Raw genomic sequence first — 26,322 nt, 5'->3', positions numbered from 1 at the left:
GGAACAAGTGGGGAGTCAGCTCATGTTCTCAGGTTTGGAGGCAGAGGATGGCAGGGCAGCCTGTCCTGAGCCCTGGCCAGGCATGTGCCCAAGCCCCCAGGTTCCCCCAGGTCCAACAGCAGCAGCCCAAGCACCTCCACTCGCCTTGGCCTGCACTCCACCCTTCCTCCCCTTCACCTTCCCTTTCCCCTTCCCCACCTCCACTCACCTTGGCCTGCACTCTACCCTTCCTCCCCTTCGCCTTCCCTTTCCTTCCCCACCTCCACTCACCTTGGCCTTCACTCCACCCTTCCTCCCCTTCACCTTCCCTTTCCCTTTCCCCACCTCCACTCACCTTGGCCTGCACTCTACCCTTCCTCCCCTTCGCCTTCCCTTTCCTTCCCCACCTCCACTCACCTTGGCCTGCACTCCACCCTTCCTCCCCTTCACCTTCCCTTTCCTTCCCCACCTCCACTCACCTTGGCCTTCACTCCACCCTTCCTCCCCTTCACCTTCCCTTTCCTTCCCCACCTCCACTCACCTTGGCCTTCACTCCACCCTTCCTCCCCTTCACCTTCCCTTTCCTTCCCCACCTCCACTCACCTTGGCCTGCACTCCACCCTTCCTCCCCTTCACCTTCCCTTTCCCCTTCCCCAGGGCCCCTGAGGGAGACCATCTGCAGGAGCATCACTTGCAAGGGAGGCCTCCCCTCTCTGATGCTGCCCCTCTCCCTTCCAGGGTTTTGTACAGCCTGGAGGGTTGGAGCCTCCTAGAGGCCCCAGGGCAGAGGGGAGTAGGAGGGCAACAGCTTCAGAGCAAGGGCTGCAAACCAGACCCTCTCCAGCACTGAGTAGCCCCCTAATCCCTCCCTTTGGAACAGAGGCTGTGGAAAGTAGAAGGAGGTGATACAAGGGAAGTGCTGGAGTCCCAAGCAGCTGGGGCATGAGGCCCCTTCAGAGGGCCTCAAATGCACACATACCCACAGCTGGGAGAGAGGCCATCCACCAACCCATGTCCTCAAAGAGTGCTGGGCTCCACTTAGGATGCAGGACTCTCTGCCCAGACAAACGGGAGAGTGGTGAGGGCTGCTTCCTCAGCACTGCAGAGGCAGGGGCTCCCAGGGCAACTGGCTCTGGGCCCACACGATTCCAAAGCTTGTGGTAGTTCCTGATGGAGTTGTCTGTTCCTCCACCCAGGGCATTAAGAACTAGGAATGAAGGGGAAGTGGGGAGAATGAAAACACAGGAGCACAGCCCAGCGGCCTGGGCACGGTCTAGCTCTGCAGAGAGTGGACTGAGCTGTCCACTCGTTACAGTGGGCGGCTGCCCTCCCAGCTGAGGGGTAAGTCTAGTGCAGCAAACCCTGGCCTGCCTTCTGCCACTGCCACTGAGGTCTGTATTTCTCGGAGGGGCCCTTCTGTTCTCACCCCCCTCTTGCTGTGCTAACTGCACCTCCTGTTGCCAACGGGTTCCAGAACGCAGAGGAAAACTCGCGCATCTCCATCACCTTCTTCCGCCTATTCCGGGTCATGCGCCTGGTGAAGCTGCTGAGCCGTGGGGAGGGCATCCGGACGCTGCTGTGGACCTTCATCAAGTCCTTCCAGGTAGCCGCCCCTCATGTCCTGCGGCCTGGGGATCCCAGGGCTGCCGCCTGGCCCAGAACACAGCTGGCACAGGGAGGAGCCCTCCACTCTGGGGCCCTGCTCCTTCCTCTGTGTGGCGGAACTCGGCCGCTCTACCTGGCTCCCTGTTTCCGCACTGAGAGGCTTAGACGAAGCGTGTGGTTTCCAAGGCAGGCTCAGAGCCCGAGAAGACCAGGTGGTAAAGGAGGGATGGGAGCTACGGGGAGGCGGAAAGGGTCTGCCTGACTTTTAACCATCATTTATGTCTTTCTCCACAAGAATTTACTGGACCAAGGGGTTTTGTGGTAAGGAACAAACCTGAAAAACATGGGCCTGGACAACCTGGTGACCGCTATTGCCCTTCGAATTCAGCATTTTCAGAATCTGGCCCATCGCCCTCCTCCTCGCAGGCATTTCAGCAGCATCTGCTGACAGCACCTGTCATGTCCTTGGCCAGAGTCGCAGGACCCTGGTGTCCTCCGCTCGGCTAGACAGGCCTTTCGAATGGGCCCAGGACTGCCTGGCCACGTGATGCGTTCCTTTTCTCAGCCACTGTTTTCCCGTTAAAACAGAATGACAATCAGCCCCTGCCAGCTCGGAGGAGCCTTTGTAGGGTTGAAGTTAGGAGAAGCAAAGCTGCTGGGCCACTTGACTTCCCCCAGATGAGTGCTGAACCCGTGAAGGCGGTTCATGCTTCCCTGGGCTGGCGGAACGCAGGCTTCTCTCCCACCATGGAGGGGCCGCTCTCAGCCTTCCCCAGACCAGAATCTGTCAGGGAAGCTCCTTTGTGTGCCCCACCCCGGCCAGTCCCCGCCTGGGGACAGGGCGTGCCTGGGCCTGGTCTGGTGTGCCCATGGCTATAGCTGTAGCCAGAGGAAAGATGCCCATCCCCGCTCTGCCCCCGGCAGCCTCCAGCCAGGGACTGACCATCCAAGGCTCTCAAGGGAGCTCCCAATGGCCAGGCTTCCTCTGAGCCGCCAGGGCTGACCCCCGCCTAATGGTGAGCTGGGGCTCCTGCACTCCCAGCCCGGGTCGGCCCAGGCTCTGGGGATTCGAAAAAGTAGGCCCCAGTGGAAGCAGGACTGCCACTGACTCTGCACTTGGGTGCACGTGGAACCCACGGCTGTGAGTGGCCATACTCGCCCTGTCCCCCGACATCTCCCGGGTCTGGGAAGAGACGCAGACTGGGTGACTGCGAGGGCCTGACGGTGGCACAGGCGTTCGGGCCAGGCAGCGGGCGCCTGCCCTGGCTGCACCCTCTAGTGACCGGCGGCGGCTGAAGCGGCGCCTGGGAACACGGGCCGGGCCTCCCATCCTGGGGACCATGGCCTCTCCCTAGAAGTGTCGGGGGCTCTGGAAATTTAGTCGTCCTAGTTGCCAGGCAGATAATGCATTAAGCGAATAGAATGTATGGAACCCAACTCTGCAAGGCGTGCACTAAGCACTTCATAAGCCTTAACTCATTTAAACCACGAAACCTCTGAGAGGTCATTACTATTATTTCCATTTTTCTGATGAGGAGACTGAAGCTCAGAGAAGTGCCCCAGCTCTCATAGATAGAAAGTGGCAAAAACAGGATTTGAACCCATGATCTTTCTTTTAAATTTTTCCTTATTAAATGTTTTCATTGCAATAGTAATACCCGCTCACTACAACTAGTGGGATAGAATGAAGCTGTGTAAAGGAAGGGTGTAACTTGCCACTACCCCACTCCTCCACAGGTAACCACAGTCAGCTGGGTGCTGTCCACGATTTCTCCCGCCTCGTACAAACATACCGCACATGTGTAGTCGGAGGAGGCTTTGCTCTTTCTTGATTGTTTTGCCCAGGTAGTGTCGCACTATATGGTTACTCTGCGGCCTGCTTTGAAAACCCAGCTGAAATGGAAGTCAGTTCCGGTTTCTCAGACCTTCCCCCAGGTTCCCCGTAGTCCTGTGGGACTCTTGGAAGTGTCCCCCAGCCCAAACCGGGCAATAGCTGATGGCCGCAGAGACAGGGATGCGGCGCTCCCTGGGAAGGGGCCCAGCTGGCCTCTGCACTCCGGCCTCATGGGAGTCTCCTGCACTTCCTTCCAGGCCCTGCCCTATGTGGCCCTCCTGATCGTGATGCTGTTCTTCATCTACGCGGTGATCGGGATGCAGGTAGGGAGGCTCCCATCACAGGGCTCCTGGCCTCCTGCTCTCCTCCTCTCCTGCTCTGTCTCTTCCCAGTTCCCAGCACCACATTCCCTCACGCCTTCCTCCCTCCCTTCTCCCTTTCATTCCTGACTGTCCCTCTCCCTCCTCTTCCATTTTCTGAGGCCCAAAAAGCCACAGGAATGGGAACTTTCCCCAAATGGATCTCCTGTAGGTAACAGGAGAGTGGCCAGGTACAGAATACACAGCCCAGAGAGCTTCCCTCCCCGAGGCCTGGGTTCTGCTCTGGGTAGAGGAAAGACACTCCTGAGTTATGCAAGGGGCCTCGGGAGAGACACAGCCCCTTCTCAAGAAACAGCAGCAAGGTGTGTCTGCCCAGCACCCCTGTTTGTGTCCAGGTCTGATGGGCCTGAGAATTACCCCAACCAGATTCATTGGAAGCTAATGACTGAGAGGGAGGGAGGAAAGAAGAAGGAAGCAAGGAAGGGCAAAATCAACACAAGGCTCACCACATCAAACGTGCAGCAGTTTTCTGGGGCCTCCCCTCCCAGGTGCCCACTGCACCTTTCACCACAAACCTGGAGCTCTCCATTCCCGTCTCCGGGCTCCAGCTTGAGGTCCCAAGGTCAAACCTGGCAGGACGCCCACAGTGGCCCAGAGCGTTTCCTTGGCCGCTCCTCCAGGAAGTCCCCTACTTACTCATCGCAGAAAGACCCAAGATTCAGTTGCCAAAACCTTTTGAGACTAAAAGAGCTACCTTGATACCTGATAACGGTGGCAGTTTCTAAGATAAGCACAGCTTTAAAAGACCAGGAAAAAAAAGGGATTTCAGGAATGAATGAAGCCTGCCCTAGCCCCAGATCACTCACTCCACATCACTCCGAAATGCAAGAACTAAATTTGAAAGAGTGCTTGGGCGTGCAGCGCTGAAATAGCAAAGAAAATAACACAGTGCATCCTGTGTTCTGTCAGAAGCAGGGTCCCTGTCCCAGCATCTACCACTCTCAGCCCCAGCTCCCACCGGGCTGTAGGGACCTGCCTGAGGCTGTGGGCTCTTTGATTCTCATGCTTGTCCAGTGTGGGGATTGTGCGCAGGGGCTGGGTGGGGCAGCAGGTGCCTGCCAGGTTGCATGGGAAGACTATTCAGCTTGTGGCGGCCAGTTCCAGGGACACCTGAGACCCCTGAAGAGACCATTGAACAATGGTGGGAAATTAGGATCCTCTCTGTCCACAAATCACTAAACACCTCTTCCTTCCCTATCCTAGGTGTTTGGGAAAATTGCCCTGAATGATACCACAGAGATCAACCGGAACAACAACTTTCAGACCTTCCCCCAGGCCGTGCTGCTCCTCTTCAGGTGGGTCCCTGAGGACACAGGTGCACAGATACACACACACCTGCGTGGTGCCACACTGTGGCCTGGTGGTAGAATGAAAGGGAACTGTTTCCCAGGGAGTAGGAAGGGAGAGGATGTGTGCTTGGTGTCTGCCTGACAAGGAGGCCAGTGGGTCCATTGTCATTTATGATAACTTTCTACAGAGAAACACACTATGCACTGGCACACCTGCTGGAAACCAGCCAAAACCATTAGGGGAGCAAAAGTCACATACTGAAAGCAGCCTGGCTTAGAGTCTGAACAGGCCCAAAGCCAACCTGCCAACATGCTTTGCGACCTTGAGCGAGACATCTAACCTGAACCTCAGTTTTCTCGTCCAATAAGTACGAATATCTATCACTATACCAGCACCTGTCTGTGCCATTTGCTGTGCTGGACGCTTATGTCCACATGCACTGGCGTCATCCTCATTTAATCCTCAACACAATACTAGCAAACTGAATCCAGCAGTACATGAAAAAGATGATACATCATGATCAAGTGGGTTTCATTCCAGGGATGCAAGGATGGTTCAACATATGCACATCAATAAGTGTAATACACTATGTTAACAGAATGAAAGAAAAAAGACCCACATGATCATCTCAATAGATGCAGAAAAGCACTTGACAAAATTCAACATCCTTTCATGACAAAAACTCTCAACAAATTAGGCATAGAAGGAAGGTACTGCAACACAATAAAGGCCACATATGACAAGGCCACAGCTAACATCACACTTAGTGGTGAAAAGTTGAAAGCTTTTCCTTTAAGATGAGGAACAAGACAAAGATGCCCACTCTCACCCCTTCTATTCAACATGATAATACTGGAAGTCCTAGCCAGAGCAATTAGACAAATTTTAAAAAGTTATCCAAATAGGAAAGGAACAAGTGAAATTTTCTGTTTGCTGATGACATGATCTTATGTATAGAAAATCCTAAAGATCACCAAAATCTATTACAACTGATAAACTAATTCAGTAAAGTTGCAGGACACAAAATCAACACACAAGAATGAGTAGCATTTATTTACACTAACAATGAACTATCTGAAAGAGAGATTAAGAAATCAGCCCCTTTTACAATAGCAACAAAAAACTAAAATACTTAGGAAAAAATTTAATGATCCATAAACTGAGAACTTATAAAACATTGATAAAAGAAATAGTTGTGACACAAATAAATGGAAAGATATCTTGTGTTCATGAATTAGAATAATTACTATTGTTAAAATGACAATAGTACACAAAGCAATCTACAAATTCAATGCAATTCCTATCAAAATGCCAATGTCATTTTTTATGGAAATGGAAAAAATTATCCTAAAATTCATACGGAACCACAAAAGACCCTGAATAGCCAAAGCAATCTTGAGCAAGAAGAACAAAGCTGGAGGCACCACACTGCCTGATATCAAAATCTGTTACAAAGCTATAGTAACCAAAACAGCATGGTACTGGCATGAAAACAGACACATAGAGCAATGGCTCAGGATAGAAACCTGAGAAATGAACCCACTCATTTACAGCCAATTGATTTTCGACAAAGGTGCCAAGAACACAGAATGGAGAAAGAAACAGCTTCTTTAATAAATAGTGTTGCCAAAAAGGAAAAAAGGGAATTACTTTGAAAATCATCATTAGCATTAGACTTTTAATTAACAAAAGTATACATGTAATAGAAGACAATGAAATAATATGTTCAAAATTATGAGGAAAATGTATTCTTGAACCTGGCCCTGTATATGCAGTCTAATCAGCATTCAAGTAGCCAAGCAAAATACATTTCCAAGTGTTTAAGAACCCATAAAGTTTACTGCCCCACATAAGTCCTCCTTGAAGCAGTTACTCAGGCTGTATTTCCACAGAATGAAAAACGAATCAAAGAAATAGAATGAGCAGAGTAATGATATGAGTGAAAAAATAATGAAGTTTAGGCCGGGCGCGGTGGCTCACGCCTGTAATCCCAGCACTTTGGGAGGCCGAGGCGGGTGGATCACAAGGTCAGGAGATCGAGACCATGGTGAAACCCCGTCTCTACTAAAAATAGAAAAAAATTAGCCGGGCGCAGTGGCCGGCGCCTGTAGTCCCAGCTACTCGGGAGGCTGAGGCAGGAGAATGGCGTGAACCCGGGAGGCGGAGCTTGCAGTGAGCCAAGATTGCGCCACTGCACTCCAGCATGGGCGACAGAGCGAGACTCCGTCTCAAAAAAAAAAAAAAAAAAAAAAAAAAAAAAAAAATGAAGTTTATAGTTGTGAGTTTTGAACAAGGACCTTATAAAGTTTATATAAAATCTACATAATTGTTAAGGGGAAAATGTACAAAACCTTAATGACAATTTGGAAGTAATATTTTATGTTACCTCAGCAAGGTAGGAAGTGAGGTGGTAGAAGAATTAGAAACATAAAACCACGCTAAGGTTCTTCTCTTGTTTGGGGATAAGAATAGATACTGTTTAATTCTGTACATAACTAAGGGAAAAGTATGTATAAATATAAATGTTAAATACTTAAAGGTCAATCACTAAAAAAATAGAAATGGAATGTATACATTCCAAACCACTAGAGGAAAAAGTAGATAAAGAAAACTTAGCAATTCAGCAAAAGGAAGGTAAAGCAAAAGTAGAAAAATAAATAAAACATGGAAATTAGAATAATAAAAGGAGATGGCAGGAATAAGAACAAAGATAATTACTAAACTTATTGAGCTAAAGTTCACTATTAAAAGATAGATACTCTGATGCTGGCTTTAAGAAATCTAGCTCTAGCCTGTTTATAACAGTTATAGTAAAACAAAATGACCTAAAGAAAATGAAAATAAAAGGACAGAAAAATGAACACCATGTAAGGCTCACAATGTAGATGTAATAATAGCAGTAGCAGAAGAAATAGAATTCCAGGTGAAAGGCATTAAACAAGACAGAGAGGGATTTTATGCTGATAAAGGGTATAATCCATCAAAAACATGTAACAGTCATAAAACTACATGAGCCTAACAATATAGTTTGGAAATGTATCAATTACATATTGATAGAAGTATAAGGAGAACACACACACACACACACACACACACAGTGGAAGATTTAATACAGGTAGTAGAGCATGACAGATCAAATAGACCAAAATAGAAAAAAGGGTAAAGAATATCTAAGTAATACAAGTAACAGACTTGATCTTACAGATTTATACTCAATAAATGGCCAAAAAACCACATTCTTTTTAAACACCCCAGAAACATTCACAACAATTAGCCAACATTTAAGTCACAAAGAATTTAACAAATTCTAAAACTGCTCTTACTTTGATATAGCAAAATTAGAAATTAGCCATAAAAACAATAACCTCTCCAAAATCTACTTAAAATTTTGGCACTCTTCTTAGTGACTCAAAGCTGAAACTACCATCTGCAGTCATGTGCCACATGATGACATTTCAGCCAATGACAGTCTGCCTAAAATTACAATGGAGCTGAAAAATTCCTATCACCCAGTGACGCCATACATCATCACCCAGCGCAGTGCCTCACTCAGGTGTTCATGGTGCTGCCAGTCGTATGAAAGTATAGCTTGGCCGGGCGTGGTGGCTCACGCCTGTAATCCCAGCACTTGGGGAGGCCAAGGCAGGCAAACTACCTGAAGTCAGGAGTTTGAGACCAGCTTGGCCAACATGGTAAAAACCCATCTCTATTAAAAATATAAAATTAGGCCGGGTGCAGTGGCTCAAGCCTGTAACCCCAGCACTTTGAGAGGCCGAGACGGGCAGATCACGAGGTCAGGAGATCGAGACTATCCTGGCTAACATGGTGAAACCCCGTCTCTACTAAAAAAAAAATACAAAAAACTAGCCGGGCGAGGTGGCGGGCGCCTGTAGTCCCAGCTACTCGGGAGGCTGAGGCAGGAAAATGGCGTAAACCCGGGAGGCGGAGCTTGCAGTGAGCTGAGATCCGGCCACTGCACTCCAGCCTGGGCGACAGAGCGAGACTGTCTCAAAAAAAAAAAAAAAAAAAGTATAGCTTATACAATTATGTACAGTACATAATATTTGATAATGAGAATAAAGGACTGTGTCACTGGTCTATATATTTACTGCACTATACTTTTATCATTATTTTGCAGTGTACTGCTTCTACTTATTTTTTTTAAGTTAACCGTAAAACAGCCTTAGGCAGGTCCTGCAGGAGGTATTCCAGAAGAAAGCATTGTTATCATAGGAGATGACAGCTCCATGCGTGTTACTGTCCCGGAAGACCTTCCAATGGGACAAGATGTGGGGGTGGAAGACAGTGATGCTGATGGTCCTGACCCTGTGTAGGCCTAGGCTAATGTGTGGGTTTGTGTCTTAGCTTTTAACAAAAAACAAAAAACAAAAAAAAAAAGGTTGATAGAAAAAAAAATAATAATAAGGATATAAAGAAAAATATTTTGTACAGCTGTACAATGTGTGTTTTAAGTTGCGTTATTACAGAAGAGTCCAAAAGTTAAAAAAATTAAAAAGTTTATAAAGTAAAAATGTTACATTAAGCTGAAGTTAATTTATTACTGAAGAAAGAAAAGTACTTTTTATAAATGTGGGTAGCCTAAGTGTATAGTGTTTCTAGTCTCCAGTGGTGTACGGCAGTGTGCGGTCATGTCCTAGGCCTTCACATTCACTCACCACTCACTCACTGCTCCACCCACAACAACTTTCAGTCCTGCAAGCTCCATTCATGGTATGCGCCCCCTACAGGTGCACCATCTTTGAATCTTTTTTACTGTGCCTATTTTACTACTCCTTCTCAGTGTTTAGGTATGTTTAGATACACAAATACTTACCATTGTGTTCCGGTTGCCTGCAATATTCGGTACAGTCACATGCTGTATAGGCTTGAAGCCTAGGAGCAGTGGGCTGTGCCGTAGAGCTGAGGTGTGTAATAGCTATGGCATCTAGGTTTGTGTGAATCCACTGTATGCTGTTTGCACAACAACAGAATTGCCTAACCGTGCATCTCCCCATTGTTAAGTGACACAGGACTGTACTTAGAAACGAGAGCCAGAGCACCATATTTGAAATGTACGAGATGCATCAATCGACACCAAAGAAAAAAATTCAGAGCCTAAAATTTATTTATATTTATTTTAAAAGATGTATATTAAATAAGCCAAAAGATGAGGGAAAGAATAGTAAAATATCCCAGAATATGAAGGAATGCATTTTTTAAAGTAAAAGCATAAATTAATAAATTATGGATTTTATCAATGAACCCTAAAGCTGATCCTTTGAAAAGACCAATAAACAGACAAAGCATCAAATCCAATTTAAAAAAAAAAAAAACAACAACATCAGGAATGCAAAAAGCAACGTAATTACAGGTGTGGAAGTGATTTTTAGAATGATAAGAGAATCTCATGCCTCTGTTTGGTGGCACCTCAGAGGTGATCAGCTGCTTCAAGATGAAGCAGAAGGTCTCCTTCTCAGCCAGTGGCTGCCAGAAACTCGTTGAAGTGGACAGTGGATGCAAACCAGACCTTTTATGAGAAGCATATGGCCTCAGAAGTCGCCGGTGCCACTCTGGGTGAAGAATGGAAGGCTTACGAGGGTCAGATCAACGGTGCAAATGGCCCGCGAGGTTTCCCTGTGAAGGAGTGTGTCCTGACCTGTGGTTGTGTCCACCTGCTACTGCATGTGGGGCATATTCTGTTACAGACCAAGGGGAACTGCAGAAGGAAAACACAGATGGTTCAGGGTTGCATTGTGAGTGCCAATCTGACTTCTTAATTTGGTTTTTGTAAAAAAAGATAGGGGAGAGAGAAGACTAGACTGACTGATACTACTGTGCCTTCTCACCTGAGGTCCAAAAGAGATGGCACAGTCTAATAACTTTTCATTCCGTGTAAAGATGATGTCCACCAGTGAGTAAGCCCCTAAACAAAGGATATCAGGAACCTAGAACCAAAGCACCCAAGACTCGGCATCTTCTTACTCCACGTGTCCTGCAACACAAATGCTGACATATTGCTCTGAAGAAACAGGACACTAAAATAAAAATAAAAATAAGTAAGGCCGGGCGCGGTGGCTCACACCTGTAATCCCAGCACTTTGGGAGGCTGAGGCAGGTGGATCATGAGGTCAGGAGTTCGAGACCAGCCTGGCCAAGACGGTGAAACCTGTCTCTACTAAAAATACAAAAATCAGCCAGGCACAGTGGCAGGAACGTGTAATCCCAGCTACTCGGGAGGCTGAGGCAGGAGAATCGCTTGAACCTGGGAGGTGGAGGTTGCGGTGAGCTGAGATTGTGCCACTGCACTCCGGCCTGGGTGACAGAGCAAGACTCTGTCTCCAAATAAATAAATAAATATAAGGAAGAGGTTAAACAATATGCTGAACTTTTGGCCAAGAGAATGAAGGAGACCAAAGAAAAATGCCAGGAACAGATTTCCAAGACGTGGAGGCTATGTTCACTGGGAGCTTCTGAGTCTATCAAAAATAAGATTTTCACCAGGCATGGCAGCTCACACCTGTAATCCCAACAATTTGGGAGGCTGAGGTGGGAGGATCAATTAAGACCAGGAGTATGAGACCAGCCTGGGCAACATAGCAAAACCCCATCTGTAAGAATAAAAATAAAAATATTAGCCAGGTGTGGTGCCATGCGCCTGTAGTCCCAGCTACTTGAGAATCTGTGGCGGGAGGATCACTTGGGCCCAGGAGTTTGAGGTTACAGTGAGCTAAGATGGCTCCACTGCACTGTAGCCTGGGTGACGAAGTGATATCCCATCTCTAAACACATACACACACACACACGATTTTTCTAAGAGTAGCAGACGAATAATATCAGACTTCAAAAAAGAAGACAGAGAACATCATGAACAAATTTGTGCCAATCTATTTGAAAACCTGAATGAAGCAGATGCTTTTATGTAGAAAATAAGAATTATAAAATTACCTTAAGAATTAAAAAAAAAACAACTACAACAGAAATTGAAAAGGTAGTCAAAAATTTAGCCTTTGAAAAGGCCCAAGATTCAATATTTTTATTTGTGAAGTCTACCAGACTATCAAGGAGTGGATCATTCCATTGTTATATAAACTTTCCAGGAACAGAAAGTTGTAGAAAACCTCTTCACTCATCCCATAAGACTAACACAAAGCTAATGCCAATAAGAAAAAGAGAAAAAAGCAAGCAGTTATAAATATGAAAATATGTACACATGACTGCCATTGTTTGCAGATGACAGGCTAATTCAAGTAGAAAATCTATGCAAATTAACTAAAAACCTTTTATGACAATAGAATTAATAAAGTGGAAGATTAAAAGATTAACAAAGAAAAATAATTGTTTTCCTGTGCTGGCAATAACTAATTAGTAAATGTAATAGATAAGATATTATGCTGTCACTTTTTCAATATTATTATTTTATAACTCTTACCCAATAAAATAAGACAAGAAAAATAAAGGATAAGAACTGGAGAAACAAAATTAAATGCCAAAAAAGTTGATTGCCTGTGTGTATATACAAGAAAAATTACAGAAAATTGTTAAAACTAATAGGAGAGTTCAGCAAATATTCCATAATATGAAATCAATTGTATTCCCTCTATATCAGCAGCAAATGGATATAGCTTTTAAAATATAATGTTGAAACTATACCATTTTAAATGTACAACAAAATAAAAGGAAGGATATGCCACATTTCTGGCCAGGAGACTTAATATCATAAAGATGTCAGGATTCCCCAAGTTAATCGATATCCCAATGCAATTCTAATAAGACTCCCAACAGGATTACTCATAGAGCCTGGAACTGACTCTACTGTGTCTATGGAATAGAAAAGGAAACTGAATAGCCAAGACAAATGTTGAAGAACAACAGGTTGGAAGGACTCCTGCACTGTGAAAGGGCAGGACTTACCATAAGGCAACTTACTATGAAGACAACACAGTACTTCTGTACCAAGATAAACAAATAAACCTAAGGAATGGAATGGAAAGGCTAGAACACAACCTACACACCTATGGAAATACAACTTATGGCAGAAGAAATATTTCAATTAAGTAGGTAAAGATGTACTATTCAATAAATAGTATTAGTAAAATGACTTATCTATACAGAGAAAAATAAAAGCGTATTTCTACCTCATATCAAACATGAAAATAAATTTCAGGTTAGTAAGTTATTGTGAAAAACAAAACTTTAGAACCTTTAGAAGAACATAGAAAAGAATGTCTTTATGACCTAAAATAGAGAATGATTTTTTAAACAAGATGCAAAAAGCACAAAACATAGAGGAAAAACTGTAAATTTGACCTCATTGAAATACATAACTTAGATCGTAAATAATGCCAGAGATAAGCCACAAATTGGAAGAAGCTATTTCTGATGCGTATAACTAACAAAGGATTAAGAATAGACATGAAACCACCATGAGACACCACCTTACTCCTGCAAGAATGGCTGTAATTTAAAAAATAAAAAATAATAGATGTTGGTATGGATGTGGTGAAAAGGGAACACTTTTACCCTGCCGGTGGGAATGTAAACTAATACAACTACTGTGGAAAACAGTATAGAGATTCCTTAAAGAAGTAAAAGTAGAACTACCATTCCCTCCAGCAATCCCACTCCTGGGTATCTACCCAAAGGGGAAGAAGTCATTATATGAAAGAGACACAGGCACACACACGTTTATAGCAGCACCATTTGCAAAATGATGTAATGGACTTTGGGGACTCGAGGAAGGGTGGGAGGATGGTCAGGGATAAAAGGCTATTGCTTGGGTGATGGGTGCACCAAAATCTCAGAAATCACCACTAAAGAACTTGTCCGTGCAAGCAAAAACCACCTGTTCCCCAAAAACTATTGAAAAATTTTAAAAAGAATAGAGAATAGAATATCTTAAGCACCCTAGAATCGAACAAGAAGACATCCTGAATCAAACAAGCAAAAACATGAACATGCAATTTAATGGAAGATAAAATCTAAATTCTCAACCCACTAATCATTTTATAACCAAATTAAAACAGCAATGACATATTATCTCACACGAATTATACGAGCATCATTTAAAACAATTCACTAATGAACAGATGAGTTTGTAGTGTCATTTCTCCTACACTGGTAATAGGAGTCTAAGTTGGACAAACCCTTCGAGTTCAAGGAATATCTAGTAAAAATGAAGACACGTGTACTTTAACTGGCAATTCCACTTCTAAGTGGATACCCAAGATATAAATCTGCACGTTTATTGCAGTGTTTTTTGTACTAGTAAAAGAAAAAAGTGAAAAACCTAAATATTCTTTAACAGGACGGTGGATTTTTTTACGGTAAGTTCATAGAGCATACTCCTATACAGCAGTTAAGGTGAATGAACTGGAACTAAAATACATCCAAAAGGCTAAGTCTCAAAAACATCATGTGGATTGCAAAAACAGCAAGTTTTTGGAAAAGGTGCAGTTTGTTACTGTGTATATAAAATGTAAAATCTTCAAAATAATGCCATGTGTTTGCATATTTAGCGAACATATCAGAGCATTCGGGGAATGATGAACATCAAGTTCATTTTAGTGATTCCCTCTGGGGAAGGAGGAAAGGGACAAGTGGGGAGGGATGCAGAGGGCCCTCCTTGACATCTGTAGGATGGGCTGCATGGATGTGGCTCTCCCTCCCCTGTAGGTGTGCCACTGGGGAGGCCTGGCAGGACATCATGCTGGCCTGCATGCCAGGCAAGAAGTGTGCCCCGGAGTCCGAGCCCGGCAACAGCACGGAGGGTGAGACACCCTGTGGCAGCAGCTTTGCCGTCTTCTACTTCATCAGCTTCTACATGCTCTGTGCCTTCCTGGTAAGCCAAGGGGGAACTCAACAGCCAGCAGCCATGAGTGCCCAGTTCCAGGGCAGCCTGAACCCTCCATCTCTGCAGCTCATGGTCAGGGCAACCCCATCAGAGGAGCTGGCTTGGGAAGACTAAGTTGGCAGGAGTGTCCAGCCACATGGAGAGAAAGGCCGAAAGCCCTGGGCCAGAGTGAGCTCCACCAGCATCTTGCTTGTCCATTCTTGGCTCTTGTCACGCTGGCATTGTCCCAGAGGACACAGGGGACATGTGGAGGCCTAGAAAGAACTATACTTTTTTGGCATCTTTCTGAGGAGTGAGGAAAAGGGGATAAAGTCCCCTCTGTCCTGCGCAGCCTTGCCCAGCAGCTCAGTGGGAGGGAAGCTGTCCAGCTTGTGATGTGGGTTCATCACACACAACTCTCAGGGAAGCTGTGTCAAGTTTATGTCCAAGAGACCCAGGTTCTAAGGCTGGTAGGATGGATTACCGGTCTTTAGAAATGTTGGCTTCTGCCATCCGCGGGCCCCGGCTGGCAAGGGGGTTCCAGAGGCAGGTGTGTAGGAAGATCTTCTCCCAGCACCTCATTGTACTGTTCCCTGCAGATCATCAACCTCTTTGTAGCTGTCATCATGGACAACTTTGACTACCTGACAAGGGACTGGTCCATCCTTGGCCCCCACCACCTGGATGAGTTTAAAAGAATCTGGGCAGAGTATGACCCTGAAGCCAAGTAAGTTCCCAGAGGGAAGGCCTGATTCCCTAAGCTGAGAGAGGGTATCGCCGACCATACCTGCAGGAGGGGCTCACGGTTGGTCAGCACTGGGTGGATCAATTAGAAACACCAAACTGCATCAAACCCCGGGGTTTGCCAGCAGGAGGAGGCCTGGCACCTTCAATTAAGTCAAGAATATATCTACTAGGCTGGGTGCGGTGGCTCACGCCTGGAATCCCAGCACTTTGGGAGGCTGAGATGGGTGAATCACTTGAGGCCAGGAGTTCAAGACCAGCCTGGCCAACATGGTAAACCCCCATCTCTACTAAAAATACAAAAATCAGCCGGACATGGTGGCACATGCCTATAATCCCAGCTACTCGGGAGGCCAAGGCATGAGAATTGCCTGAATCCGGGAGGCGGAGGTTGCAGCGAGCTGAGATTGCACTACTGCACTCCAGCCTGGGCAACAAAGCAAGACTCCATCTAAAAAAAAAAAAAGAAAAGAAAGAAAAGAATATATCTACTACATTCGGTTGAATGGAAGGACAGGAAATTCTAGTATCAGGAATAACTAGTTAAGTGTTCAAGTTAGGATACACAGGGCTGGGGAAAATCTTGACTCCATTCCTGCTTCTGGTCTAAAGATCAATCACATTCGGCTGACCCTCAGTAAATACCTTTTGGTCAGAAGGTTAGTTCATTCAGTCAGCAAGTATGTATTGAGAATTCCGTTGCACTGCTAAAATCCCTTCCACTTTGAACATAGCATGGGCAGAAAAGTATTCATTAAAACCTAAACACGTGTATATGTATATTGGTTTGGGGCTGTGCCATGCAATTCTGCAGCTCTGCACTGAGTGTGACTAATAGAGCCACCACACAGTGCCGTGTTGCCCATGTGAGTGGGCCCCACCCCTCAGGTGCATGCGTCCTGGGCTGCTGGCAGAGACCATGGCTCTCTGATACCCTGTCCCTCCCCTCCTTCCTCTTCTAGGGGTCGTATCAAACACCTGGATGTGGTGACCCTCCTCCGGCGGATTCAGCCCCCACTAGGTTTTGGGAAGCTGTGCCCTCACCGAGTGGCTTGCAAAGTAAGAGATAACTGGGTTCATGGGAGGAAGAGGGAAAATAGGGGAGGCGAAGTGCCCATTTCTTGTGATCCTTTAAGGGAATGAACATACTAGTTTATGTGCCTAAAGATTACATTTTAAGGATCCTTCCAGCTCTAAATTCTCAGACTCTATAAGGGAATAAAGGAGTGAATGCCTCCTGTCCCAGCAAGCCAGGGATCCAGTCCTGGATAAAGGACTTTTTCAGCCCGTTCCACTGCACCATCTGGGCATCCTGGGGTGGGAGACTCCCCAGCCTAGGCTAGAGGGGTTAGGCGTTCTTTTCCTGGAGGTGGAGGGCAATTAGAAAGCCCAGGCATTGACTTCAGGGGTCTGCGAGTCTTAAAATTGTACATAAAATCACTAAAATACAAAGTGTCCCAGGGGAGGATCTCTCACTTTCCTTGGATTCCTTAGTGAGACCATGACCCCCAAAAAAGAAAGTGTCATTTCCATCTCTCCCCTCCTCTCTTCTGTGGCCATTCTGCACTCCTTGTTGGGGCAGTAATGAGCTGACAGAGAGGTGGGCGAAGGGAGACCAGAGGGCTGGAGAGAGGAGGAAACTCAGATGGCAGGAGGATTTGGCTCTGTGAGAATCCACTCATGGAAAACGCAGATTGAGGGAACACAGAACCTTCTACTTGTGCTCTGTTTATTGAGTTTCTTCTCATTTGTGCCTCTACTTTACTCCAAAAAAAAAAAAAAAAAAAAAAACATTTTAAGAGATTTCCAAGGATATAGAAAATATCAGAAAAAAAGGAGTATAAAATAAATGCAAGGTACAAACACCATGCAAGGTGAGGGTGGGCAGGGGTGCAGCCTGGAGGGGGCTAAGGTGCATCCGTTGTGGCCTCCGGATGGGCCTGGGCAGGCTGAGGCCTGGGTGCAAAACTTTCCAGTGGCCACGATACAGTTCACACCATCCATGAGACTCACCAAGATCTGGTCACTCAGGAAAAGTGTAACCCTTCTAGACACTGAGATTAGCAGGAGGTCACCGTGTGAGCTGACGAATAGCCCCCTTGAGCATGCCCTCGGCATGGATGCCGTGGTGAGCTTCACACCGCGCTTGCTCATCGTGACCCAGTGCATGCTGAAGGCCCCACACCAGAGCTCAGTGCCAGGGAAGCCTGTTCTGGGGGTGTGCTAGGAAAGAAGAGGGTAAGACAGCACTATCCAGTGTCAGCAGGCTTCTGCTCCAGCTTGATGCAGAAGCGTATTTGGCAATACACAGAGAGGACATGTAGCATCTCCTGCAGGCAAAGCTCCTGTGATCCCTTCTCTTCTCTGGGCTGTGGGTGAATGCTGCCTGGCAGGTGGGCTCCCAGCATGTGCTGGCGTGCAGCCGGTCTCTGCTGCCACTGGAGAGCGCACCTGCACGCCTGAGCAGACTTTCGAGCAGGGCGCAAGGTTGGGTGGCCTTCACATCGTTCTGTGGAAGTGAAGGTCTAATGAGGACAAATGTCATACCTCTCCCACTCTGTGAGGAGAGTCACAAGTGGTTGTGGCAAAGGCAAGATTCTCCCTGGAATGCTTCAGGGATCATTCACTCGCTGTCCACTCCAACAACACCCACACAAGCTGCGTGTCTCCCCCAGCATCCTCTGTGTTAGGCCATCCTTGCAACTGCTATAAAGAAATACCCAAGACTGGGTGATTTATAAGAAAACAGGTTTAATTGGCCCACAGTTCAGCAGGCTGTACAGGAAGCTTGGCACTAGCATTCTGCTTCTGGGGAGGCCTCAGAAAGCTTCCAATCATGGTGGAAGGCAAAGGGGAGGCAGGTGCATCACATGGAGAGACAGGGAGCAAGAGAGAAGGGGGACGGACCACACACTTAAACAGATCTCATGAGAACCCACTCACCAAGGGGATGGCACCAAACCGTTTATGAGAAATCCACCCCATGATGCAATCACCTTCCATCAGGCCCCACCTTCAATTCTGGGGATTACAGTTCAACATGAGATTTGGGCGGGGACACAGATCCAAACCATATCACTCTGCCACGGTGTTCTGTGGTCCCCTAAGCACCACCTGCCGTCATCACCGGCTTTGCTCCCCTTCCCCTGCAGCGCCTGGTCTCCATGAACATGCCTCTGAACAGCGACGGGACGGTCATGTTCAATGCCACCCTGTTTGCCCTGGTCAGGACAGCTCTGAGGATCAAAACAGAAGGTAAGGGCACCCGTGGGCACTGGGAGAGATACTCAGAAGGTCTAGCAGACAATCAGAGAGGAGCTCGGCAGCCTGCACAGTGCTCGAGGGACCTTCCTGCCCCAGACAGCATCCGAGCGGGGATACAGGGGTGACCTGCGCTCCAGGACATCACAGGGCCCCAGCCTGCTCATGACTTATTTGCTTCCTGAATGGTCTCCCTGCCTCTAGCTCAGGGGTATCCAATCTTTTGGCTTCTCTGGGCCACATTGGAAGAAGAATTGTCTTGGGCCACACATAAAATACACTAATGATAGCTGATGAACTAAAAAAAAAAAATCACAAAATACTCAATGTTTTAAGAAAGTTTACAAATATGTGTTGGGCCACATTCAAAGCTGTCCTGGGCCGCATGTGGCCCGTGGGCTGCAGGTTGGACCAGCCTACTCCGGCTTATTCATTTTGAACTCTCGCTTTCCATGAAACTCTGGGACTCATTCTGGTGGCATCTTAAAAGTCAGAGGGTATAGCTCACAAAACAGGAGACGGGTGTTAGCTGAAGCAGGACCAACCCCTGTCTAAAAGGACTTAACACTGGCTACAGGTGGATGTCTCAAATGCTCAACTCATTAAATTAATAGGACTGTGCTGGGAAGACATGTGTGGGAAAGGGGACATAGTGACAAGTGGTGGCCGTGGTGGAGGTCATCGCACACACTGTGTGGGCTGAGCCTGGCTCAAGGCTCTCAGCCAGCGGACAGGTGAGGATTCAGACCTCACCAGTGCCACCTGGTCAAACCGGGCTCCCTCAGGGCTGCGTCCACCTGGAGGGGCCCTTCTAGTTTTCACGAGGCACCCTAAGGGCTAGCAGCAGCCTGAGCGAGATAATCTGCTCACTTTATGATGGATAAGAGTTTGTGAACCACTGTAGGAAAGGCTGTATTAAATACACCTAAGAAGATGCCATTTCTCTCCAAGCGAGTCCAGCCTTGGAGTGTCTAGTGTTTCCTAGAGCGTGGTCAAAAGACCACCTGCTGCAGAATCAGCTTTGGACACCCGTTTAAGCTACAGAGTCCCAGGCACCCACGCAGATCTGATGACGCCAAATCCCCGAGCATGGGGCCCAGAAATCTGCATTTTGAACCAGCTACAGAGATGATTCAAACCCACTGGTGTAGTAATTACAGAAAACACAGATGAGACAAGCAGTATGTTTCCTTCCCCTTCCTACACTTCCAGCTTAAAGCTCAGGCTGTCCGTCAGTGTGTTCCTCTGGGGCAACAGAAGGAGCCCTTGGCAGGGAGATGGGAGACTCGAATCTAAATCTCTGCTCTCTCACTAATGACATGAGTATAAGCCATTTACTCTGTCTCTACTTCAGTTGCTTCGTTGGTAGACTAGAGAAAGGTGATGACATCTGGGAATTTAATTCATTGAATAACCCAGACATGGACCTTCTCTCAGTTAGATCCTTCAGAAAAAATAACAGAAACATTTGAAATGAAGTGAAACAAGAACCAGTCCACCAAGACAGAAATCAAAATAATTAGCTGATTTTTAAAAAAATAAAAATAGGAGCCAGGCATGGTGGCTCACGCCTGTAATCCCAGCACTTTGGGAAGCCGAGGCAGGTGGATCACCTGAGGTCAGGAGTTCCAGACTAGCCCGGCCAACATGGTAAAACCCCATCTCTACTAAAAATACCAAAAATTAGCCAGGCATGGTGGTAGGCACCCGTAATCCCAGCTACTTAGGAGGCTGAGGCAGGAGAATAGCTTGAACCTGGGAGGCAGAGGTTGCAGTGAGCTGAGATCACACCACTGCACTCCAGCCTGGGCGACAGAGTGAGACTCCATCTGAAAAAATAAAATAAAATAAAAAATAAAAATAGGACAAGTTCCGCTACTAAACTGAAAAAAAAAAGCAAAGGCTAAAAAAATACACCATCAGTAGCCAATGCAATCACTCAATCTGAAATGGGTGTAAATAGGCCTATTTCTGACTACCAGAAAACAAAAACACACTTTTTTTTTAAAATGGATCTTACTCTGTCACCTGGAGTGGCTGGAGTGGAGTGGCGCAGTCTCAGCCTCCTGCAACCTCCAACTCCCTGGTTCAAGCCATTCTCCTGCCTCAGCCTCCTGAGTAGCTGGGATTACAGGCATGCATCACCACACCCAGCTAATTTTTGTATTTTTAATAGAGACAGGGTTTCACCATGTTGACCAGGATGGTCTCAATCTCCTGACCTCGTGATCTGCCTGACTGGGCCTCCCAAAGTGCTGGGATTACAGGCATGAGCCACCGCGCCCGGCCAAAACACACATTTAATTCACACATATATGTGTATAACAAGGAAGAAAACTAGGAAGAACATGTGTTCGTATGTTAACATTGATTATCATGAGTAGAAAGATCAGCAGTGACATCTACCTTACTCCTTTAGTTTTTTTACTTTCCAAATTTTCTGCAAGGAGTGTTACTACCCTATGTTCCGAGGGAAGAAGAGGCGATATAAATGACTGCCAGGAGGAATATGCTGTAATACTTAAAGCTTAATATAAATTGAGGGTGTAAGATTTTGTTCCCTAGAGGAACAAAAGACAGGCAGGTATGGAAGCAAGGATTCGGCAAGGCCGAAGGTTCACTGTCAAAGCAAGCCACCTGCCAACTACGGAAGACCAATAGCTAGTAACAATGCGAAAGACTGATCAATCAAATGCAGAGACCCAATTCTGAGGAAATAAGAGTTCCAGAGAAAAGGGGAGAAGCCAGCCATGTGGGAACTACAATCATGTCAAGAATTAAAGACTATCTTTTAAACACAAAGACGTTTCAGAACAGCTACCAAAGGGCCCGTAATGCCCCCACCGAAGGGTGAGCCTTCATCAGACACGGGCCCTCCACAATCTTGTTAAAATCTTAAGAAAGGAAGACAAAGTCACGTCTTAGAAACAACTAGAAAGAAATGGGAGAAGGCACCTACATTTGTGAAGATAAGGCTGGCATCAGTCCTTACCATTCAGACATCTCAGCCTGGAAGGAATTGGGGAGAAATTAACACCTACCTCAGAGAACCAGAGCCCTCATCCCATGTCCAGCACCAAGCCAAACAAGCTTTTCTCTTGGAACATAGAAGGAAGATATTGAAAAATACTCAGATGACATGAAACAATTGTCGGTGAACTTCCACAACTACATAGACCATCATGAGAATAAATTAAGGCTGATTAAAAAAAATGAAAGGTCCTTTTGGAAGCTATGTTAATTTCTTAGGTCTGCTGTAACAAATGATCACAAACTGGGCAGCTTGAAACAAGAGAAAGTTCTCTCAGTTTAGGAGGCCAGAGGTCTAAAACTAAGGTGTCAGGAGGATTGGTTCTTTCAGGAGGCTGTGGGGAGAATCTGTTCCACCCTTTCTCCAGCTTCTGAGGGCTGTGGACGATGCCTGGTGTGCACTAGCTCACGGCAGCATCACGCCATCTGTGCCTCCATCTTCACATAGCCTCCAGGGTCTTGGTTCCTCTCCTCTTCTTATAAGGACACCAGCCACATTGGACTTAGGGCCCACCCTCATCCAGAATGGCCTCATCTTAACTAATTACACTGGTGAAAATCCTGTTTCCAACGAAGGCCACACTCTGAGGTTCTAAGCAGACATGAATTTTGGGAGGACACCATTCAGCCCAGTCCCGAAGCCAAGTATATTTGAATACCGTGCGTGTTAGGATCTTGTACTGCGTGTGTCAGAAACCTCCAGCTACCTCTCCCGTGAAGGGGATTGATCGCCGGGAGTCGTCCCCTGCCTTCAGGTCCTGTTTGGATCTGGCATTCAGGGAGCTTGGGATTCCATCAGTCCCTCTCCTGCCACCTCTGCATGCTCTGCCCTGTGGCCCCGGAAGTGGATTTGAACCCAGGCAGTCTGACACGAGAGCCCTCCACCACGATACTGAACCGCCAGTCCTGTGCAAGAGCAGTAAACATCCCATGTTGGCTTCCTATTCTGCAAAGCAAATCACTACAAGCTTTTCAGCTTAAAAAGATACCCTGTTGCCGGGCACGGTGGCTTATGCCTGTAATCCTAGCACTTTGGGAGGCCGAGGCGGGCGGATCACCTGAGGTCGGGAGTTTGAGAACAGCCTGACTAACATGGAGAAACCCTATCTCTACTAAAAATACAAAATTAGCTGGGCGTGGTGGTGCATGCCTGTAATCCCAGCTACTCGGGAGGCTGAGGCAGGAGAATTGCTTGAACCCAGGAGGCGGAGGTTGCAGTGAACCGAGATCGTGCCATTGCGCTCCAGGCAGGGCAACAAGAGCAAAATTCGGTCTTCAAAAAAAAAAAAAAAAAGATACCCCGTTATTAGCTCATGGTTTTGCAGGTCAGAAGTCCAGCAGTGGTGAAGCTGGGCTCTCATAAGGCACATCCAGGATATTGATCAGGCCATGGTCTCTTCTGGAGGCTCTGGGGGAGATCACGTTGTTGATGGGATTCATCCGTTGCAATTGTAGGTCTGAGGTCCCCACTTTCCTGCTGGTTGACAGCTGGGGACCCCCTCAGCTCCTAGAAGCAGCCTCTCTAAGTTCAGCCCACACGAGTGTTTGCTTTCTTCCAGGCCAGCTGGAGAGGACTCTGCTTGTAAAGGGCTCGTGACTAGGTCAGGTCCTCCTAACCTCCCTGTCTTAGGTCATGGGTGTCGTGTGCCATATAATCTAATCTCAGGAGTAAAATCTCTGATGGTTAGGGGCCCAGGGGTTTGGCAGCGTGTATACCCTGGTGAGGAGCATCTTAGAATCCTGTCCCCCACATCTGCCCTTACAGCTGTAAGGAGGCTCGGCTTTCCTTTTTCACCACTGTAAGGCTGGGACCCCAGAGGCTGCACAGGGCAGGCATCTAAGTAGGGCAACTCAGGACAGAGCCCTCATTGACAGATGTACCCTCCTATCATCCATGTTCCCTGTGGCTGCCCAACGAGTTCCATGAGAAATGCCACCCATGGGGACCCCCTACTGCCCGTGGCGGGGCCATACGTGTTCCAGCTGGTGAGCGCATGGCCGCCATTGTTCCTGCCCAGGCGCTGGGCTCAGTCCACAAGGAAGAGCACTGAGTGCCGGAGGAGGGGCCCCCTGGCTGGCCTGAGCCACAGGCAGGGGGAAGGGGAGAGGAATGGCATTGGACAGGGCACGAGAGGGAAGGGGGAAGGAAGGAAGGTGGAGAGAGGAAGGGGAAGAGGAAGGAGGTAGAAAACGGGAAGACTGGGGAGAAGTGAAGCCAGCGAGAAAGAAACTGATGTGTCAGGTTGCGTGGGGCAGACGCCACCATCTGTGGCTTCCTACCTTACGCAGAGGGACCCAGCCCATCAGAGGCCCACCAAGGGGCTGAGGATCCTTTCCGCCCTGCAGGGAACCTCGAACAGGCCAATGAGGAGCTGCGGGCCATCATCAAGAAGATCTGGAAGCGGACCAGCATGAAGCTGCTGGACCAGGTGGTGCCTCCTGCAGGCGGTGAGTGCTCCCTGGGCCCCGCACCTCGGCCACAACCTGGCCGTGCCTTCCTCGGCCTGCCTCTCCTCCAACGGTGGCACCCTTAGAATGTGGAAGCATCCCCTGAGACTTGCTTCCTGAGTCCCCTAGGCTTGCTGGAGTTCTGCCTTCAGACCCTTCCTGCGGGACTCAGAGGCCCTGTTGGTTAGAAGGGACGCAGGTGCAATGCCCTGCACAAACTCAGAAACAGAATGTCAGGCTGGAAATCTGGTGCAACCCTGCTTTTTACATAGGGTAACAGGCGAGTCCCTGATGCTTAGGGGTTTGGCAGAACATCTAAGGAAACTCCACAAAGTGTAGGTTTCCCATAAACCTATTGCTGTAGGATTGCTCTAAGGCCCTGAAAGGAGAATCCCCTGAGATTCCTCCCGTCTTGGATGGAATTCTTTTTGTTCTTCCAAGAGCAGTGTTTCTTGACCCTGTCAAGCTCCAAATCCCTTTTTATAGCAAAGGGTTTATACTGCCTTTACTATGACCCCGAATGAAAATTATAGATAATATAACTTTCCTATACATATAATTTCCAAAATATTAATATAATGCCTTCACTCTAACATAAAATCTATTAAAAGCAGATATTTCCAATATGTAAATACTCAGGCATAACTATACCAGAAGGTACATTTAACTGATGAGATCTTCTCATGTACACACAACACAGGAAGTAAGACAATTGGGTTCACAGGAAGTAAGACAATACTGAATACTGTCAACGCTTTGTATCTGTCATTTTGAAATAAGGGGTAAATCAGTGTATTAAATAACTGTGTGTATAAATAGCCCCCCACACATAAACACACACATGTACTTACACGTATGCAGAATAACCATGACATGACACTTACAGTGAGTGACCCAGACACCGCAAAGAGCATCGCCATCAGGAATCCAGTTTTCCAAAACGCGAACCTCTCTCAGCCAAGTTTAAACACTCCAAGGTATAGTTTTCGTCAATTTACACAGCAGTTGTATTCCTGGAAATTTTTAGGTATGTTAAAACCATGCAAAACAATATCCTATGTTCATTTGCAAAATGGAATTATGTTCTGAGCTCAGAGAATCCTAAGCAGAATCATGGATGTGTGGCATAAACTTGAAAGCCCTGCAGGGTGCAAAGCTGCGATCGCAGAACATGCCTGCACTTCAAGGGACAGGTCTGGAGCTGCCGAATGCCAGTGGCACCCCCACAGTACCCTGACAACTAAAAACCATCCCACACATTTACTGTGCCCTCCTTAAGAGGCGACACCACTTGTGTTAAGAACCACTTGCCAGAGTGAAAGCCAGACTTGGGCTAAGTGAAAATCTCACCAGTGCCATGTGATATTTTACATACATCATTTTATTGAATCCTGACAACATTTCTGTGAAGTTTGCTCAGGGAACTAAAGTTCTTAGAAGCTAAGTTGCTGACCCAAGGTTACCTGGAGAGTCCAGAGCAGATTCAGGATTCAAACCCAGGCCCCAGGGGACCTTGTCCCACCATGCAGTTCTTCCTTCCCGACTATGCGGGAGAGGGGACCCTGGGTTTTTCCCTCCCATGTGGAAAGGGAGTGCTTGCCAGAGAAGGGAGGGGTCATCACTGCTATGGATTTGGCTGTTTTGGAGGGACAGGTAGGAGGAGAACCCTCACCAGCCCCTAGGTCTGTCTCTTGGGCCCGTTGCATCTCTTCACAGTGAACCAGGAGGTAGACCCAAGGGGCTCCTTACCAGGCATGAAATGTTTGCTGTAGGAACTTATGGCTTCTCCACCATCAGGTTCACTCCCAGGACAGGGACTGATGATGTCACATGTAATCTTGGGTATCCAGCCCAGCAGGGGTGCAGCCAAGCCACCTGGCACAAAAACCCAATCTGGTTTGAAAGAAAAATCCAAACTTCCA

General features: G+C 47.0%; 1 protein-coding gene across 45 annotated transcripts in view; it reads left to right on the top strand.

The window, feature by feature from the left end:
* LOC105484109 (calcium voltage-gated channel subunit alpha1 C) overlaps positions 1 to 26,322 on the top strand; it is a 649,973-nt gene that overhangs the window by 607,563 nt on the left and 16,088 nt on the right. For 26 of the 45 annotated variants that reach the window (XM_071070623.1, XM_071070633.1, XM_071070635.1 and 23 more), the window contains 8 exons: positions 1,454 to 1,582; positions 3,676 to 3,741; positions 5,002 to 5,093; positions 14,761 to 14,926; positions 15,517 to 15,644; positions 16,624 to 16,720; positions 18,814 to 18,916; positions 24,299 to 24,400. In XM_071070623.1, the coding sequence (XP_070926724.1) occupies positions 1,454 to 1,582; positions 3,676 to 3,741; positions 5,002 to 5,093; positions 14,761 to 14,926; positions 15,517 to 15,644; positions 16,624 to 16,720; positions 18,814 to 18,916; positions 24,299 to 24,400 (883 nt within the window). Of the gene's footprint in view, positions 1 to 1,453; positions 1,583 to 3,675; positions 3,742 to 5,001; positions 5,094 to 14,760; positions 14,927 to 15,516; positions 15,645 to 16,623; positions 16,721 to 18,813; positions 18,917 to 24,241; positions 24,401 to 26,322 lie in introns of all 45 variants that reach the window. The other 19 variants (XM_071070630.1, XM_071070626.1, XM_071070632.1 and 16 more) reach the window with 1 other exon arrangement.

Source organism: Macaca nemestrina, chromosome 10 (genome assembly GCF_043159975.1).
Source record: "Macaca nemestrina isolate mMacNem1 chromosome 10, mMacNem.hap1, whole genome shotgun sequence".
In the NCBI taxonomy this organism is placed as follows: domain Eukaryota; kingdom Metazoa; phylum Chordata; class Mammalia; order Primates; family Cercopithecidae; genus Macaca; species Macaca nemestrina.
The sequence above is the reverse complement of the archived record's forward strand: the minus strand, read 5'-3'. Positions and strand labels throughout refer to the sequence as shown.